Source organism: Tupaia chinensis, unplaced genomic scaffold, assembly GCF_000334495.1.
Source record: "Tupaia chinensis unplaced genomic scaffold, TupChi_1.0 Scaffold000678_1, whole genome shotgun sequence".
Taxonomy (NCBI): Eukaryota; Metazoa; Chordata; class Mammalia; order Scandentia; family Tupaiidae; genus Tupaia; species Tupaia belangeri.
In genome coordinates, this window is record NW_006160202.1 from 859,395 (window position 1) to 876,904 (window position 17,510).

The 17,510-nt window shown below is 37.6% G+C and overlaps 1 protein-coding gene and 1 pseudogene across 1 annotated transcript; one reads left to right on the forward strand and one right to left on the reverse strand.

Moving 5' to 3' along the window:
* Positions 1-4,818: 4,818 nt before the first annotated feature.
* LOC102495383 (olfactory receptor 1361) lies at positions 4,819-5,748 on the forward strand. The gene has a single exon (XM_006160298.1). The coding sequence runs from the start codon at positions 4,819-4,821 to the stop codon at positions 5,746-5,748; it is 930 nt and encodes a 309-aa protein (XP_006160360.1).
* Positions 5,749-6,515: 767 nt separating this feature from the next.
* On the reverse strand, positions 6,516-7,381 carry LOC106736186 (60S ribosomal protein L6 pseudogene; annotated as a pseudogene).
* Between the last annotated feature and the right edge of the window lie 10,129 nt (positions 7,382-17,510).

Consider the following 17,510-nt stretch of genomic DNA (forward strand, 5'->3'; position numbering starts at 1 on the left):
AAAAAAAAATTCTGGAAGTAATACATGAATACACTAAAGTTGCAGGATACAAAATTAATATCCAGAAATCTATAGCATTTCTATATACGAACAACAGGCTAACTGAGATAGAACTGAAAAAATTTGTTCCATTTAGCATAGCCACAGAAAGTATAAGATACTTAGGGATAAATCTAAACGTAGAAAATAAAGACCTCCACAAGGAAAACTATGAGAAGATAAAAAAAAATTGAAAATCACAAAAAAAGTGGAAGGACATCCCATTTTTCTGTATTGGAAGAATTAATATAATCAAAATGGCAATTCTACCCTAATTATCTATTTAATGCAATATCAATCAAAATACCAGATACATTCTTCACAGATATAGTAAAGACGATCATAAAGTTTGTCTAGAATCATAAGAGACCCAGTATTGCCAAAGCAGTTCTGCACAAGAAGAGTGTAGTGGGTGGCATCTCACTCCCTGACCCAAAAATATACTACAAAGCTATGGTAATCAAAACAACATGGTACTAGCACAGAAACAGACAGGTGGACCAATGGAACAGAATAGAGTCCCCATAAATAAATTCCCAAACATACAGCCAACTGATTTTTGACAAGGGGTACCAGTCAATCCAGTAAGAAAAGGAAAACCTCTTCAGCAAATAGGGCTGCAAAACTGGATCTCCACTTGCACGAAGATGAATCTGAACCCCTACCTCTCACCTCTGACAAAAATAAAGTCAAGGTGAATCAAAGATCTAAATCTAAGACCTCAAACTATAAAACTGTGTGAGAATTCACAAGGACAAAGAATGGGCTTGAAAGGGTGGGGGGTAGGGTTTTACAATGTAAAAGCAAGCAAAAGTGCATCACAGAGGCAGAACAAGCAGGTAAGCAGTTTAATCATCCCTAAGGGTATGTTCCATTTTTATCAGAACACAATGGGATCTCAATAGTCTTTATGGCTCTGAACAAGGTCCAGTGAATGGACCTTATCTTAAGGCAACTAGGAGAAATGGAGTTTTAAGGACAATAGGAATGTCAGTCACTCTATTTACTACTAGACAAAAGGAGAGAGAGCAATTTTCCAGTCATAATGGAGGCACTCCCCCAAAATGGAGTCATGCTTGCTTCAGTATTTGGGTAAGGCCTAGATCTGTCTCAGTCTGAAAATGCAGCCAAGGGGAGAGTCTAAAGAAGAAGTTCAACTGAAGAGAGAACAAGAGTTTTGTAAGGCAGGAAGGGAGAAGGCAACCAGGAATTTTAGCCTTAACTCATCCCACTCTGTGTCTTGAAAATGCCACTTTACTAGGTTCCTTGAATGGAAGTTTCCTAGCTTTTGTCCCTGATACAGAGACCTATCTGAAGCCAATTCAGTATCTTTATTGTAGGACTGCCTGAATTTCTGTCCTATGTGAAGATGGCTGGCCAGTCTGAATAGACTTTTTTTGTTTTTGGTAAGCAAGCATGCCAAGGGGGTAACTGGAGCACTTTTGCCTGGAGGTAGGTGAGTTGTAACAGAATTTTTCTGTTTTGTTTTTTGTTTTTTGAAAGGTTTTTGCTATAGGGCACATGCCCTTGCCAGAAAAATGAGAGAGAAATAGAAAGTGAGAAATCACTCCCTAGTGGAGATGGCCACACCACAATCCTTTTTCCTCCATTCTCCTCTTGGGCATGCACACACATGCACCCAGTGTGAGTTTAAGCCACCAGGTCTGGGATTCAAACTTTAGTTGACTACATGGGAGTGCAACAACATAGCCATTACATCAACAATATGAAGACCAGCCAAGAAAGACAGTCAGCTTACATCACAAAGCAGGGAAAAGAGATCTTTTGGAAGGCTCTCACTGAGTGTAGTCTTAAAGAGGCTGGGCAGCATTAACATAAATAGTAGGAAAATGGCTCCAAGTAACATCTTAACTGCCTGTCTTTAATTGATCAAGCCACTGAAGAAGTGCACCCAGTGTTGCGCTCATAAGTGCAAATTGGCCTGAAAGAAGCCTCAGTATGATCAGGCAGGGTCTGTAGGATAAACAGCAAAGAAAATTAACTTGTCTACATGCGTCTTTATGAGGACCAAGACAATTATGTTGTTCCCTGACATGGGAAAATAATTTAAAAAGAAATCCTTTGCAGTCATTATGGTGTTAGTGGACAGAGACTTGGATGAGAAATTTTCTGTTGTGTACCAGGAACGGTTTTGAGTAAAGCTGACTCTGGAGAGAAACGTGGAAGTACAGGTTGAGAAGATAGAGATTCAGATTGAGGATGTCTTTTAATTAATAAGAACAATAGAGAGAAAGGATCTATCTAACATTTAGTGCATAGAACTGAATTGTCACAGAGCCCGAAAGGTTTGAATATATGAGCTCTCAACATCTTGCATGAGTGTCTATCCAAAGTGCTAGGTGGTTTGGGGCAAATGTTCTCATCCTTTATTCTAAAGTGAATATTTAACTCTAGTAAGGCTAAGAAGAAAAATGTCCCAAAAAAGAAAGTGATTATTCTCCACCAATTAAGCCCTCCCCTAAATATTTCCTGAGCTACTCATTGAAATTGGAAGTGAACATTATCAAGACCTGTCTCAAGGTAGAGTAACTGGGAAAACAATTCAAATGGGAGTGGCTCAAGGCAGCCACAGAGAGATCGGAGAGCTTGGCTCAGTGCACCTAGAGGGGAGATGCCCTGGTTAACATAGATAAGGAGATTAGTGGCCAAGATTCAAGGACCAAGTTCCTCTCATTAATTTTGAATATTGAATAGACAAACAAATAGAAAAAGAAAAATTCTTAAGTTCTTCTAAATGAGATTTTTAAAATTTATTCTCCATTTGGAGTGAACTAAGGTATTGCCTTTGGACGTCCCTAATCAATTTTATAAAACTTTGGTCAATGAAATTGTAAATTTTCAGCATAAAAAGGCCATAATTTTCCTAAGAGACATCAGAGCAAAAGAATAAACAGGGTGGGCTTCTAGGACACCAGATTAAGTTTCACGTTTGGCCCAAGAACTGTTGATGGTGACCATATTTGCCACCAAACTCATAATCAGATATCTTATATTTCTGGTGATTGCATTTATCATTAGCCCTATATTCACTTTTCCCCTAATTTCTGTACTTCCTATCCATACTATAATTTGGGGCCAAATCTAGAGACTCATTAACTTAGAACATACTTAGAATGCACTCCAAGTCCAGTGAGAATTTAAGAGGTGATATAGAACACTGCCATGTGGGGACCAAAGGATCAGTATGAGGGGGGTAAAAGAGGGTCATTAGCAGACTTTATAACCCATAGAGAAGGAGGATCTCTTGCTCATTTTTTACCAGACCTATATGAAGAAGAAGTAGAAAACTCTGTGGGCTTGAGAGTGAGAGAGCAGGGGAACTCCTGACACAGTTGAGCAGTGGGGGAGAACTTTCAACCTCAGAGTCTTCTAACACCCCAGGGAGTGGCCATGGGCAGATGCTTTCAATTGCTCAGAGACATTCAGTTTCTCCCACTTGACAGATGGAGTTCTTAGTCCCAGGACTCTATAGGCTGGCAGAGCAAAGGGCAGCTTAACTTTCTTTAATGCATCATTTTATCACTGTCTTGCTAGTGGATAAGAGGAAAAAAATCTGAAGGAAAAGAAAGAAAGAAGAAAGGAAAGAAAGAAAGAAAGAAAGAAAGAAAGAAAGAAAGAAAGAAAGAAAGAAAGGGGGAGGAAGAAAGGGAGAGAAATAAGAAGAAAGAAAGAAAGAAAGAAAGAAAGAAAGAAAGAAAGAAAGAGAAAGGGGGAGGAAGAAAGGGAGAGAAATAAGAAAGAAAAGATAAAGTCATCAACAGAATCGAAATGATGAGTAGAAGTTGACTAAGGAAAGGAAGTAAGATGGTGTACTTAAAAGAATGCAACACAACTACTGTGGTTGGAGTACAGAGAATGAATGGACTATAGTGCAAGATGAGGTTGATAAGATACCTCAAAGTCAAAATACATCTAGTTTTATAAGACATGCTTAAGATTGTGTATTTTTCCTAAGAGCAAAGATTCTCCAGATGGTTAGTTTTAGACAAATGAACAAAAATGGCAGGATTCTGTTTCCTTTTTGAAAAGATCACTCTGGTTGAAGTATGAAGAACATATTAGCTGGGGCAAGAGGGGGCATGTTCAACCAAGCAAGAGCCTATCAATACTCTAAGTAATCAATAGTAGCTTGAACAGGAAAAGTTACTGCATAGATAGGTAGGAACATTTACTGAATTTCTACTATGTTCAAGAACTAAGCTAAGTACTAAGATGCAGTCTTACATTTAAAAAGGATCATGAGCAAAAACAGAATTAAACTTTTTCAATTCATTCTTCTGTTCATGGGCATTTGGATTGATTCCTTACCTTAACAATTGTGAATAATGTCACAATAAACATCAATGTGCAAGCACTTTTTTAAGGAGTCTTCTGTCCTTTGGGTAGGTGCCAAAGAATGTATAAAAGAAACTGAAATAAAAAATATAAAAAAATAAAAATAACAAAACTGAAAAAAATATAAACAAGTAGTTATAGCATCACATAATACAAAGTTTAAATATATCAACTTTTTCACTCAGGAAATTTCAAGAAGCCTTTGAAGTTTCCCTCACTTCATAGTTTGTCCCTCTTTGTTTGACCATCATTTAAATCCAATTCTTGCCTCTCAAATTTCTATTTTAGTTTCTTTTCTTTCCTCATCAGGTTGGTGGTGTAAAGGAGATCCGGTGGCAGGATTCAGGTTGTAGCCCATCCTAGTACCTGACAGTGAATAAATCTTCTTTGTACTAATTCCTTTCTTGCAGGACAAGGCCCAGAATGAACTGCAGCAAGACTCCTGACTTTATCCTCTCTGGATTGTCCAGTGACTCAGAAAAACAGTGGTTCCTCTTTTGTCTCATTCTGGCTCTCTACATGCTGGGCCTCATAGGTAATTTGCTACTTCTACTGGCCATTGGTGCTGACATCCACCTCCACACTCCCATGTACTTCTTCCTCAGCCAGCTTTCCCTAGTGGATCTCTGCTTTACCACCACCACAGCACCTAAAATTTTGGAAGATTTGTGGACCAGCAATGGATCCATCTCTTTCTCTGGATGTCTGACTCAATTATATTTCTTTGCTGTTTTTGCTGACATGGACAACCTGCTCTTGACTATCATGGCTCTTGACAGATATACTGCAATTTGCCATCCTCTGCATTACCCACTCCTAATGACTCCTTGCAGATGTGGGGTACTGGTTGTTGGGTCATGGGGAGTGGCCCACTCTGTCTCTTTGGTCCACACTCTGTTGCTGTCCCAGTTATCCTTCTATATTAATCAAGAGATTCTTCACTTTTTCTGTGATTTTGGCCCACTCTTGTGGCTTTCTTGCTCTGATGCTCACCTCAATGAGAACCTGATGATGGCTCTGGCTGGGATTTTAGGAATCATCCCTCTTCTCTGCATCATAAGTTCTTATGCCCATATTTTCCATGCTGTAGGTAGAGTTCCATCAGTGCAGGGTAAAAGAAAAGCCCTAGCCACATGCAGCTCCCACCTCTTTATGGTTGTCCTCTTCTACAGTACAGTATTTGCCACCTATCTGAAGCCTCCATCAGTTTCTCATTCCTCTGGGGAACTGGTTGCTGCTATCATGTATACACTGGTAACTCCCACTCTAAACCCTTTCATTTATAGTCTGAGAAATAAAGATCTGAAGAGTTCATTAAAAAGGATTCTGAGCATGGAGTATTCTCAGGATTAGGAATAATTCTTATAACTAAACACCTCAAGAAAAAAGTTACTCCACTTTCACGTACATTTGCAAAATGGGTCAATCAACACTATGATTGTCAGAGAACATTGTGTGATCTATTAGGAAGAACAATGGATTGAATTAACTATTCTTTAGATTGCCTTCTTGTACTAATATTAGAATTTTATTATCCATTGTAATCATTACATTTCTTTAGTAGCATTAAAGCTATTAAACATTTCTATTATTAATTAGTCAGCAATTTAATAATGAAAATTTCACAATCACCTTTACTATAGTCAATATTACCTTTGTTGTTAACAGTACCATCCCCATCAATAAAATCAGTACAATCATCATTAGTAAGGAAAAGAAAACTGATTTGTTAATCTCCTACTTCTCCTTAGCCTACAGGCAGTTTCCACCTCTCCAACAGAACCCAGTTCCATCTCCAACCCCCTGGCAAAACTGAGAACCCTGAGGCAGGGCCAGTCATAGGCCACACCCCAGCTCCCTGAACCCCCAGAGTTTCCCCTGTCCATAAGTCCACAGGCAGATTTCACCTCTCCAACAAAACCCAGTTCCATCTCCAACCACCTGGAAAAACTGAGAACCCTGAGGCAGAGCCAGTCACCGGCCATGGCCCAGCACCCCGAACTCCAGAGCTTCCCCTGTCTGTAAGGTATGCAGGGTATTTTTTCTTTCTTTCTTTCCTTCTTCTTTCCTTTTATTTTTATATACATGATTAGTTATTTAATTAGGTTCTTGGCAAAAATTTAGAACACCAATTTGTGAAGATAAACTCCATTTCTAAGAGCAAATATGGATTGCAGGTAGCCCTGGAGCTGAGGAACAGCTTTGATTTTTGGTAAAATTTGTGAGTCCACAGCTTTCTGATCAATCTTGCACTGCTCTAAAATCTCATATTTCTCCTTCTCTGTGTCAAAGATCTCACCTTCTTGGTGTCTGGGCTTTCTAAGTCTCTTTTTCTTGAAGTAAGCATCAGTAAGGTGCTTTGGAGTTTTTACTTTGCTAATATCAATTTTTGTAGAAGTGGCAATGACAAATTTCTGGTGCATTCTATGCAGTGAAATTCAATTGAGAACCAGCAGTCCAGTTACAAGTAGCAAGCCACTGCTCAGCTGCTTCAGGGAAACCACTCTCTTGCCACTGTGGTGTCTAGTGAGGATAAACAGAATTGTCCCAGGAGTGATGCTAACTCGCATCTTTCTCACATGCTGACTGAAGGGTTTTTTGCTGTGGCTCAACAGCTTTTGAGGCACATCTTCAGTAGGGTAATATTTAGGCATTTTGCACAGTTTAACCACCCAGGTCCCAACATTCTTATCTCCACCAACTGGTTTTGTGACAGTCACAAGAACCTTCTGTTTCTTTTTCTTTTTGATCCTGGATTTAGTGGCTGAGTATTTCCTCTTGTATATGGCCTTCCTAGAATAGATGGCAGACTGAAAGTATCTGCTGATGTCCCAGACTAGGGCAGGGTTTTGGCTGCAATGAGGCTTCCTCTTCTGGGCTTTTTTGCCTTCAGGTCACCCTTTTTAACATTGCCACTGGCATCGGCCTTCTTGGATTCAGGTTTCATCTCCTTAGCATCCTGCTTTGCAGCCTTTTCAGATGCCATCTTGTATAGTGGGAAAGACTCTTCTTTTCTTTATTAATCTTGTACTCCTTAGCACGCAGGCTAAGAGTGCAGTGCATTGCATGACTTTTTCTTTATTCTCTTTTATACTCTTTTTGTTTCCCTCTTATATCGTCATTTTCTGCTCACCCTCTATCCTTCCAGAGGGACTAGAAAGATCTAGAATCACACTGTTAAAATACTCTATTACTGTGAGGCTCCCTTGGATATTCCTCTTACTGAAACATCTGTGAAAAAGGAGATACTGTTCTACAAACACCTGAATAAAAGACTTTTCCTGTGGAGAGAACATTGTCAAACACAGCAGAAGACAGACTTCAGCACACAGCTGATCACAGCAAAAGGGACGCACACTTGTTTCAATTCAAAGAAACATTCTCCAAAAAGGTATCCAAAAGTGAAAACATCTTCCAATGGCTAGAAATAGAAGACAAGGCTCAAGCCTGAATAAGCCAGGAACTATTTCTCCATCAAAAGAACACAATAACTCCCTTCCATCTCTCAAAAAATAGAGAAAGTTATCAAAATGTCAGAGAAAGAATTTAGAATATTCATGGTGACAAAACTCTAAGAGCTGGAGCAGAAAAAAGACATTGAACTACAAGAGTTAGAAAGTTCTTCTATAATGTGAAAGAAGAAATGGACACCATAAAAAAAGATTCAGATGAAACTATTAGAGATGAAGTCTGTAATACAGGAAATCACGAACTCCCTAGAAAGTATTAAAAGTCGAATAGAACATGCTGAAGATCAAATCTCCGACATAGAAGATAAAAACTCTGACTTAGAAAAAAAACACTGAAAAGATAGAGAAAATAACAAAAAAAACATGAGGATAATATATGAGAAATACTAGATTCCATTTATCACTCAAACATCCAAATAATTGGTATCCCAGAAGGTGAAGAAACTGATAATGGCATGGAAAATCTATTCCATAAAATCCTGGAAGAAAATTCCTCGAGTCTAGAAAAGCACTCACACATCCAAAACCAAGAAATACAAAGGATCCCACATAGAATCAACCCCAGAAGATCTTCCACAACATAATTTAGTCAGACTGACCAAGACCACAGATAAAGACATGAAACTAAAATTGGTAAGAGGGAAACAACAAGTTACCTTAAAAGGTCATCCCATAAGGCTATCACCAGACCTTTCAATGGAAACAATGCAAGCAAGGAAAGAATGAGAAGACATATTTAAAGTGTTAAGAGAGAAACAATTTCAACCAAGATTATTATATCAAGCAAGATTTTCCTTCATATGGGAAAAAAATATCAAAATCTTCTTAGACAAACAAAACCTGAAAGAATTTGCCAATGCCAGACCAGCTCTTCAAGAAACTCTGAAGAGAGTGCCGTTTCAGGAAAACTAAAGAATGAACAGCCATGGTTAATGAAATAAAAGGTAACCAAGACACTGGCCAACTTAAAGATAGTGTCAAGTCTGGAAATATCAATAATAACATTGAATGTTAATGGATTAAATTCTTTAATCAAGGGACAAAGATTGGCTGAATGGATTTAAAAAATAGAAACCCTCTATCTGTTGCCTACAAGAAATGCATCTCATGGATAAATATATGCATAGACTAAAAGTGAAGGGCTGGAAAAAGATATTCCAAGCAAATGGGAACCAAAAAAAGAACTGGAGTTGAGAAACTCATTTCTAACAAAATAGACGTTAAAACAAAAATTGTTTAAAAAGACAAAGAAGAGCACTATATTGTAGTTAAAGGGTTAATTTCTCAAGAAGATATGACACTTATAAATATCTATGCACCTAACCCAGGGACACCCAAATGTGGATAGAGTGCTAGGTCTAAAAGTGCTTGCACATTGAAGTTTATTGCGGTATTATTCACGATTGCTAAGACATGGAACCAAACCAAATGCCCACAAACAGATGAATGGATTGAAAAAGTGTGGCGCATATACTCTATGGAACTCAGTCATAAAAAACAAGACCCTGGCTTTTGACAAAACGTGAATAAATATGGAAGATTTCCAGCTGAGTGAAGCAAGTCAGGCTTTGAAAGAGAGACATTGTATATCTCCACTTAATAAATATCAAGTGACCTCAATCTATGACTTAAACTGAATGACTAAAGGATATAGAAACACAGCAAATGGTTATGATTACTAGATATAATGTGGGAAGAGGGTGGGTGAAAAAGTAGAGTCCGAAGTAGGACCTTAAGGGAAAAATAGAAAGGCAAAGCATTAATGGGATAAAGAAATGGGGTATTATCTGTTGAAGATAACTTTATAGTATTATCAACTGGACTGGTGAGAAATGTACACATGTTGGAAAGTTCACTTAGCAAGCTAAATAATGTGATTGAATGTTTAAAAGAACTTGAATTTTTTTTAAAAAAGTGAAGAAATATCAAAGAAACAATGGAACTTAGCTGCACTAAGCACATCTAGGATCCAAATCCAGGTCTTCTGTTTCCATTATTTTTGTTTGTGTTTCCTTGTGACTTTACAACTCTTAAGAAGGCCATTGACAACATATACAAGCTCCATAGAGAGCCTAGAGTTCAAACTGTTTTTAGACAGAAATGAACCATTATTATTTTTAAAAATAAAAGAATATTTTCTATATAAACCTATTTGTTGATCTTGTTCTGAAAAATTAAAGTGGACAGTGCATCACTCAATTAATAAATAATTTCAGATATAAACAGTCAAATGGTGAATCAGAACAAAGGATTTACTGTATTTCATTAAAAGAGAATGCACACAGGGCCAGCAGATGATGTGATGGTTAAGGCAATGAACTCTCACATGGCAGACTGCAGTTCAAGTGCCAGACCTGGTGGCTTGCTTTATTTGTTACTCTTTCTGGTGAGCATATGTGTTCTAAGGAAATTAAGAAAATAATAAAAATAATAAATCATTATTCAAAGAGAGAGAATGCCTACTACTAGATTATGAGAATAATCATAATCCAGGGCACTAGTAATAGGTTAAGATGTAATACCAAATTCATGGGACCAGCAGTTAGCATAATGGCTATGTCACTGAACTCCCATGTAGCCGACTGCAGTTTGAGTCCCAGACCCTGTGGCTTTAACTCATGCTGGGCACATGTGCGTGCATGCCCAAGATCCCAAGAGGAGAATGGAGGAGAAGGGATTGTGGCATGGCTCCCCATCCTGAGGGGTGATTTCTTGCTTTCTGTCTCTCTTTGTCTTTCTGGTGAGTGCATGCACCCTATAGCAAAAAAAAAAAAAAACCCCCCCTAAAGAAAAAAAAAAAAAAAAAAAAAAAAAAAAAAAACTCTCCAAAAAAAAAAAAAGATGTAATACCGTTCTGTGATTAACTAGACATATGAGAGGTCTTAAAAATATTCATGAAAAATGTGTATTATGAAAAAAAAAACTGCATGGATCTCAAAAAAAATCATACTGAAGTAAATGTGTACTTTATTAATTTTTTATTCTATGAAATTTTTAAGTCTCCTTGTATTATAGGATGCCTCAAAAGAGAAACCGAAACCTGAGAATAAGGGAAAACATATGGATACAGAGACTTTCCTCTAAAAAAAAATCATTTTCTAAAGATTACAAGAACCCTCTTTCTCAAGCATCTGTAGACTGAGAATTGTCAAAAATATAGAGTTATATCTAATATTAATAGTTCATAGGGCCAGCAGATAGTGTGGAGGTTAAGGCAGCTGAATCCCATACAGTCAACTTTGTGGTTTGAATCCCAAACCTGGCAAGTTGAAAATCACACTGGGCCCATGTGAATGCATGCTCAAAATCCTGAGAGAAAAATGGAGAAAGGATTGCAGCATGGCCATTTCTCCGGGGGAGGGGTGACTTCTCACTTTCCAGCTCTCTGTCTCTGTCTACTAAGCCACTCATGCCTTAATGCAAAACAAAACAAAACAAAACAAATGAAAAAGTCTGCAATACCTCTGACCCGAGGTATAATATAATAGTCAAAATTATATAATCTGAATGAAACACAAAAATAGAACTTGCATATATTGCTACTATGAATTCTGCATTTACAAAATTTCACAACTTTGACATGGGATTTTATAACAAGAATTTGACAGAAACTGTCACTAGGCACTTCTTATGCCTGTCCATATCATCATCATCACAGTTCTCCCACCCTCATAAATTTTCTTATCATAATTCCATACAATTTAATCCAATTCCGCAAGCATATATTGAGATCTACCATAAAGAAAGCATTGCCATTAGTGCTTAAAAGAATAATCAGTCTTCACTACTAAAGATTTTAGATTAGGTGCACAGTTTATTATAATATCCTTAAAAAGTATTTGGCATAATAAAACTACTTTCAAGATATTATGGAGCAATGCTACTTCTAGCCATGATAGAGTAATAGGTACCAACTAGTATTCGTAGCATAATTATGAAAAGTGACAAAGTATATGAATGAAGAAACTGATTTTAGGCAATGGAGAGACAGCAATATATAATTGCTATCTTTAAAAAAAAAAAAAAAAGGAAGCCACAAGGTAAGCCACACAGTCATCCAGCACTCTCATAGGGACAACTGCATCATTATAGTAAAGTTCAAGCAAAGGACACAGTAACAAGTGTGAACCGACATCCCCCAGAATGGGAAAATATTTTTGTTAAATATGCCTCAGACAAGGGACTGATAACCAGAATACACAGGGAACTCAAGTGCCTTATGTGAAAAAAAAAAAATGATTAACCCAATTAAAAGATGGGGAAATTAGCTGAACAAAAATTTCTCTAAGAAAGACATATGAACCACGAAAAGGCATATGAGGAAATGCTCAACATCCCTCATCATAAGGGAGATGCAGATAAAAACCACAATGAGGTACCACCTAACTCCTGTCAGAATGGCAAAGATTAAGAATATAAAAAGTGCTAAGTGTTGGCGGGGATGTGGTAAAAAGGGAACCCTCCTACATTGTTGGTGGGAATGTAAACTAGTTCAACCACTGTGGAGAACAATATGGAGGTTCCTCAAAGATCTACAAATAGAACTACCATTTGATCCAGCAATCCCACTTCTGGATATTTACCCGAAAGACAGGAGAATGCTCAGTCAGAAAAGTGCTTGCACATCCATGTTTATTGCAGCATTATTCACAATTGCCAAGACATGGAACCAACCTAAATGTCCACAAACTGATGAATGGATTGGAAAAGTGTGGTATATATACTCTATGAAATACTACTCAGCCATAAAAAATAACAAGACCCTGGAATTTGATAGAAAATGGTCAGATATGGAGAACCTATTGCTGAGTGAAGTAAGCCAGGCTATGAAAGAAAGATATTGTATGTATCCACTCAATATATACCAACTATCCCACACTCTATGGTAGAGAGCGAAAAACTGGAGGACAAAATAGCAGTGAAAGTACTTAACGAGAATAGGACAGTGTGGATTGGGGGGGTGAAGAGAAGAGGATAGAGAAAGATAGCAAAAGAACAAATAGGCAGGACGCTAGTGGGAAACAGATATGGCTTATTACCTGTTGATGATGACATGTATAGTATTCTCAACGGGATTGGTCTGAGAAGTATTTCATGAAGGGTAAAGTCTTTTTACAGGCAAAATGAGTAATAGTGACTGACTGTTTAAAAAATAATAATTAGAATAATAATAATAATGATTGGGAAAAACATAGAAAAGATATTGAATGTGAAGTGGGGAGATTAAATGTCTCTGTATTGGCTGACATGTATGGCATTCCCTTTTGAAAAAGCAATGTAATACACTGTAAAGTTATATGTAATCCAATGTAACATATAGAAGAATATGATGATAATTTAAAAAATAGTAAAAAAAAAAAAAAACCGCAATGACTTAGTCAAATAAACCAAAATTTATAAATTAAAAAAAAAGTTCAAGCAGAAGACCACAGGCAATTTCATTCATCTAAAAAAGCAAAAATCAGAGTAAATTTGGGCAATAGAAGCTACTGGATGAGGCAACAGAGAGGATAGCACCATGTAGAATGGACCAGAGACACTTTAAATGAAAGGACCTATAAGCCATGACTAAAATGAGTGTTCATGTGGAGACTGAGCCTTTGGCTGCAGCAGCCAGCAGCCTGGTACATCTGAAGGCACCTGGTGAGCAAGGGGGCACACTGCCCCCACTGACTCCCATCTAGACCCCCCTAGTCCAGGATCCACCCAGACCCCTACGCAGGTAGAAAGTTCCTCCATTATTTTTTCTTCTTTACTGTTCCCCATCCTTTTGTAAATTTCTGCCTCTCTCCACAGACTGCGCCTTTGGCTGCAGCAGCCAACACCCTAGTACATCTCAAGGCACCTGACGAGCAAGGGGGCACACTGCCCCCACCAACTCCCATCCAGACTCAACGTTTTCTTTATTCCCCTCTCTCTTTCTTTCTTTTCTCTTATATTATCTTCTCTTCTTCTTCTTCCATCTTGCCAGAGGGACTAGCTATGCCTAGAATTAGAGATCTGAAATTTTCTAGTCATATAAAGTTATATTGGTTCCGCCCTTATACGGAACCAGCTGTGAAAAAGGAGATTCTGCTCTTCAGACACCTGACTATAGTATCTTTTTTGAGACCAAATTACTAAAAATAACAGAACAGAGACTTCGGCAGACGTCAATTCCCAAGAAAAGGGAAAGACAGTCCTAGCCAGTGAAATATTCACCTAACAGGTACATAAAAGTTAATACATCTTCCAATGGCTAGAAGTAGAAGAACAGCCTCTGATATGAATACACAAGGAAATATATCTCCATAAAAGGTACAGAGTAACTCCCCTCCATCTTTAGTGCTAATGGACGATGCTACCAAAATGTCAGACAAAGAATTTTGAACATTTATGGTGAACAAATTCTTTGAGTTGGAACAGAAAAGAGACAACAAACTACAGGAGATGGAAAAGTCATTCCAAGATATGAAAGAAGAAATGGACACTCTGAGAAAGAACCAGATGGAGCTATTAGAGATAAAGTCTGGAATAGAGGAAATCAAAAACCCTTGAAAGTATTAAAAGTCGATTAGATCATACTGAAGATTGAACCTCTGATGTAGAAGATAAAACCTCTGACCTAGAAAGAACCACCAAAAGGATAGAAAAGATAACAAAAAAAACCCCACAAGGATAATATACGAGACATAATAGGTTTCATAAGACGCCCAAATATCAGAATAATTAGCATACCAGAAGGTGAAAAAACTAATAATGGCATGGAAAATCTATTCCATGAAATCCTGGAAAAACATTTCCTGAGTCTAGAGAGGCACTCTAGCATTAAGACCAAAGAAATACAAAGGACCCCAGTTAGAATCAACCCCTGAAGATCTTCATCAAGGCACATTTTAGCCAGACTATAAAAGACCACAGATAAAGACATGATACTAAAACTGGCAAGAGAGAAATCAGAAGTGACGTACAAAGGTCATCTCATCAGGCTAACACTGGACCTCTCAAAGGAAACAATGCAACCAAGGACAGAATGGGAAGATGTATTGAAAGTGCTAAGAGAGAAACTATTTCAACCAAGATTATTGTATCCTGCAAGATTATCCTTCATATAGGAAAAAAATATTAAAATCTTCTCAGACAAACAAGACCTGAAAGAATTTGCCAGCACCAGACTAGTTCTTCAAGAAACACTGAAGAGAGTATTGTTCCAGGAAAAATAAAGAGCTAACAGACAGAAACAAAGGAATAAAAGGCTGCTATGACAATGGCCAACATAAACGTGGGGACAGATCCAGTTACACCGATAATAATATTGAATGTGAATGGATTAAATTCTCCAATCAAGAGACACAGACTGACCAGATGGATAAAAATAACAGAGACCATCTACAGGAAACCCACCTCATCGACATACATGGACTGAAAGTGAAGGGTTGGAAAAAGGTTTTCCATGCAAATGGGAAACAAAAAAGAGTTGGAGTTGTGATACTAATTACTGACAAAATAGGCTTCAAAACAAAAACTGTTCAAAGAGACAAAGAAGGGCACTATATTGTTGTAAAAGGATCAATCGATCAAGAAGATATAACTCTTATAAACATCTATGCACCTATGCACCTAACACAGGAGCACCTAAATATGTGAAGGAAAGACTGTTAGATCTAAAAGGGCAGATAGACTGCAATACACTAATTGTTGGAGACCTCAACACGGCACTATCCCCTGGGGACAGATCATATAGACAAAAAATACATAAAGAGAAAAAAGATCTGAATGGGAACCAGCAGTTAGTGTAATGGCTATGTCGCTGGATTCCCATGTAGTCAACCGCGGCGGTGGCTTACAACTCACGCCGAGCGCGTGTGCGTGCATGCCCAAGATCCCAAGAGGAGAATGGACGAGAAGGGATTGCGGCGTGACCATCCCCCCTGGGGGGTAATTTCTCACTTTCTGTCTCTATGTCTCTCTCTGTCTGGCTGGCGAGCACACTCGCCCTATAGTGAAAATCTCTCCAAAAAGAAAAAAAAAAAGATCTGAATGATACCATAAATGAAATGGACTTAACAGACATCTATAAAACTTTCCATCCAAAAACCACAAGATACACTTTTTTCTCACCCCCACATGGAACCTTTTCTAAGATTGACCACATCATAGGGCACAAAGCAAGTCTCTACAGATTCAAAGACATAGAAATTATTCCCAGCATCTTCTCTGACCATGACGGAATTAAACTTAAGTTTAATTCCAAGAGAAACCTTCAAAAATAAGCAAATACATGGAAACTAAATAACTTACTACTGAATGACTCCACAAATACTGATGAAATAAAGTCCGAAATCAAAAAATTCATGGAAGCTAATGACAATAAGGACACGAATTTCCATAATCTTTGGGACACCACAAAAACAATCAAAAGAGGGAAGTTCATAGCAATTAGTGCTCATAAGAGGGAGATGGAAAAAAGGCAAATGGATTACCTAACATCATGCCTCAGAGAATTGGAGAAGCAAAAGCAAAATAATCTGAAAAACTCCAGGAGAAAAGAAATAATAAAGACCCAAGCAGAAATAAATGAAATAGAAAATAAGCGAACTATACAGAAAATAAATTAAAGTAAAAGCTGGTTCTTTGAAAAGATAAACAAAATTGATAAACCACTAGCGAGACTTATTAAGAAGAAGAGAGAAAGGAATCAGGTGATTCAAATCTGCAATGAAGCAGGAAATATAACAACAGACAAAGCAGAAATACAGAACATCATCAGAGGTTACTATGAACAACTATATGCCAAAAAACAAGACAACCAGGATGAGATGCACAAATTCCTGGACATGTATAATCTAGCAAGATTGAGCCAGGAGGATAAAGAAAGTCTAAATAGGCCCATAACAAGCCAGGAGATTTAATCAGTAATAAATAGCCTTCCAACAAAGAAAAGCCCTGGCTCTGATGGCCTCAGCTCTGAATTCTATAAAACTTTCAAAGAAGAGTTAACCCCCATTCTGCTCAAGTTATTTCTAAAGATACAAAAGGGTGAATCTCTCCCTAATTCATTCTATGAATCCTCTATCACCCTTATCCTCAAAACAGATAAGGACAGGACAAAGAAGGAAAACTATAGACCAATATCTCTGGTGAATAAAGAAACAAAGATTCTCAACGAGATACGAGCAAACCATATCCAAAAACTCATAAAAAAGATTATACATCATGATCAGGTAGGCTTTATTCCAGGAATGCAAGGTTGGTTCAACATACGCAAAACCATAAATGTAACACACCATATTAACAGGAAAAAAAAAACACAAAAAAAACCATAAAGTCATAACGATCAATGCAGAAAAACCATTTGATAAGATACAACATCCCTTTATGATCAAGACTGTCAGCAAAATCGGCATACAAGTGTCATTTCTCAACACAATAAAAGCTATCTATGAAAAACCCATCGTGAACATCATCCTGAATGGAGAAAAGCTGAAAGCTTTCCCACTAAAAACAGGTACAAGACAAGGATGTTTACTTTCTCAACTCCTTTTCAATATAGTACTGGAAGTACTCGCCAACGCAATCAGAAAAGAGGAAAAACTAAACGGCATCCAAATTGGAAAAGAAGAGGTGAAATTCTCTCTATTCGCAGATGACATGATTGTGTACATA

Bases quoted from the DNA above. Each gene is read 5' to 3' on its own strand.
- LOC102495383 (XM_006160298.1), top strand. From the start codon at position 4,819: ATGAACTGCAGCAAGACTCCTGACTTTATCCTCTCTGGATTGTCCAGT.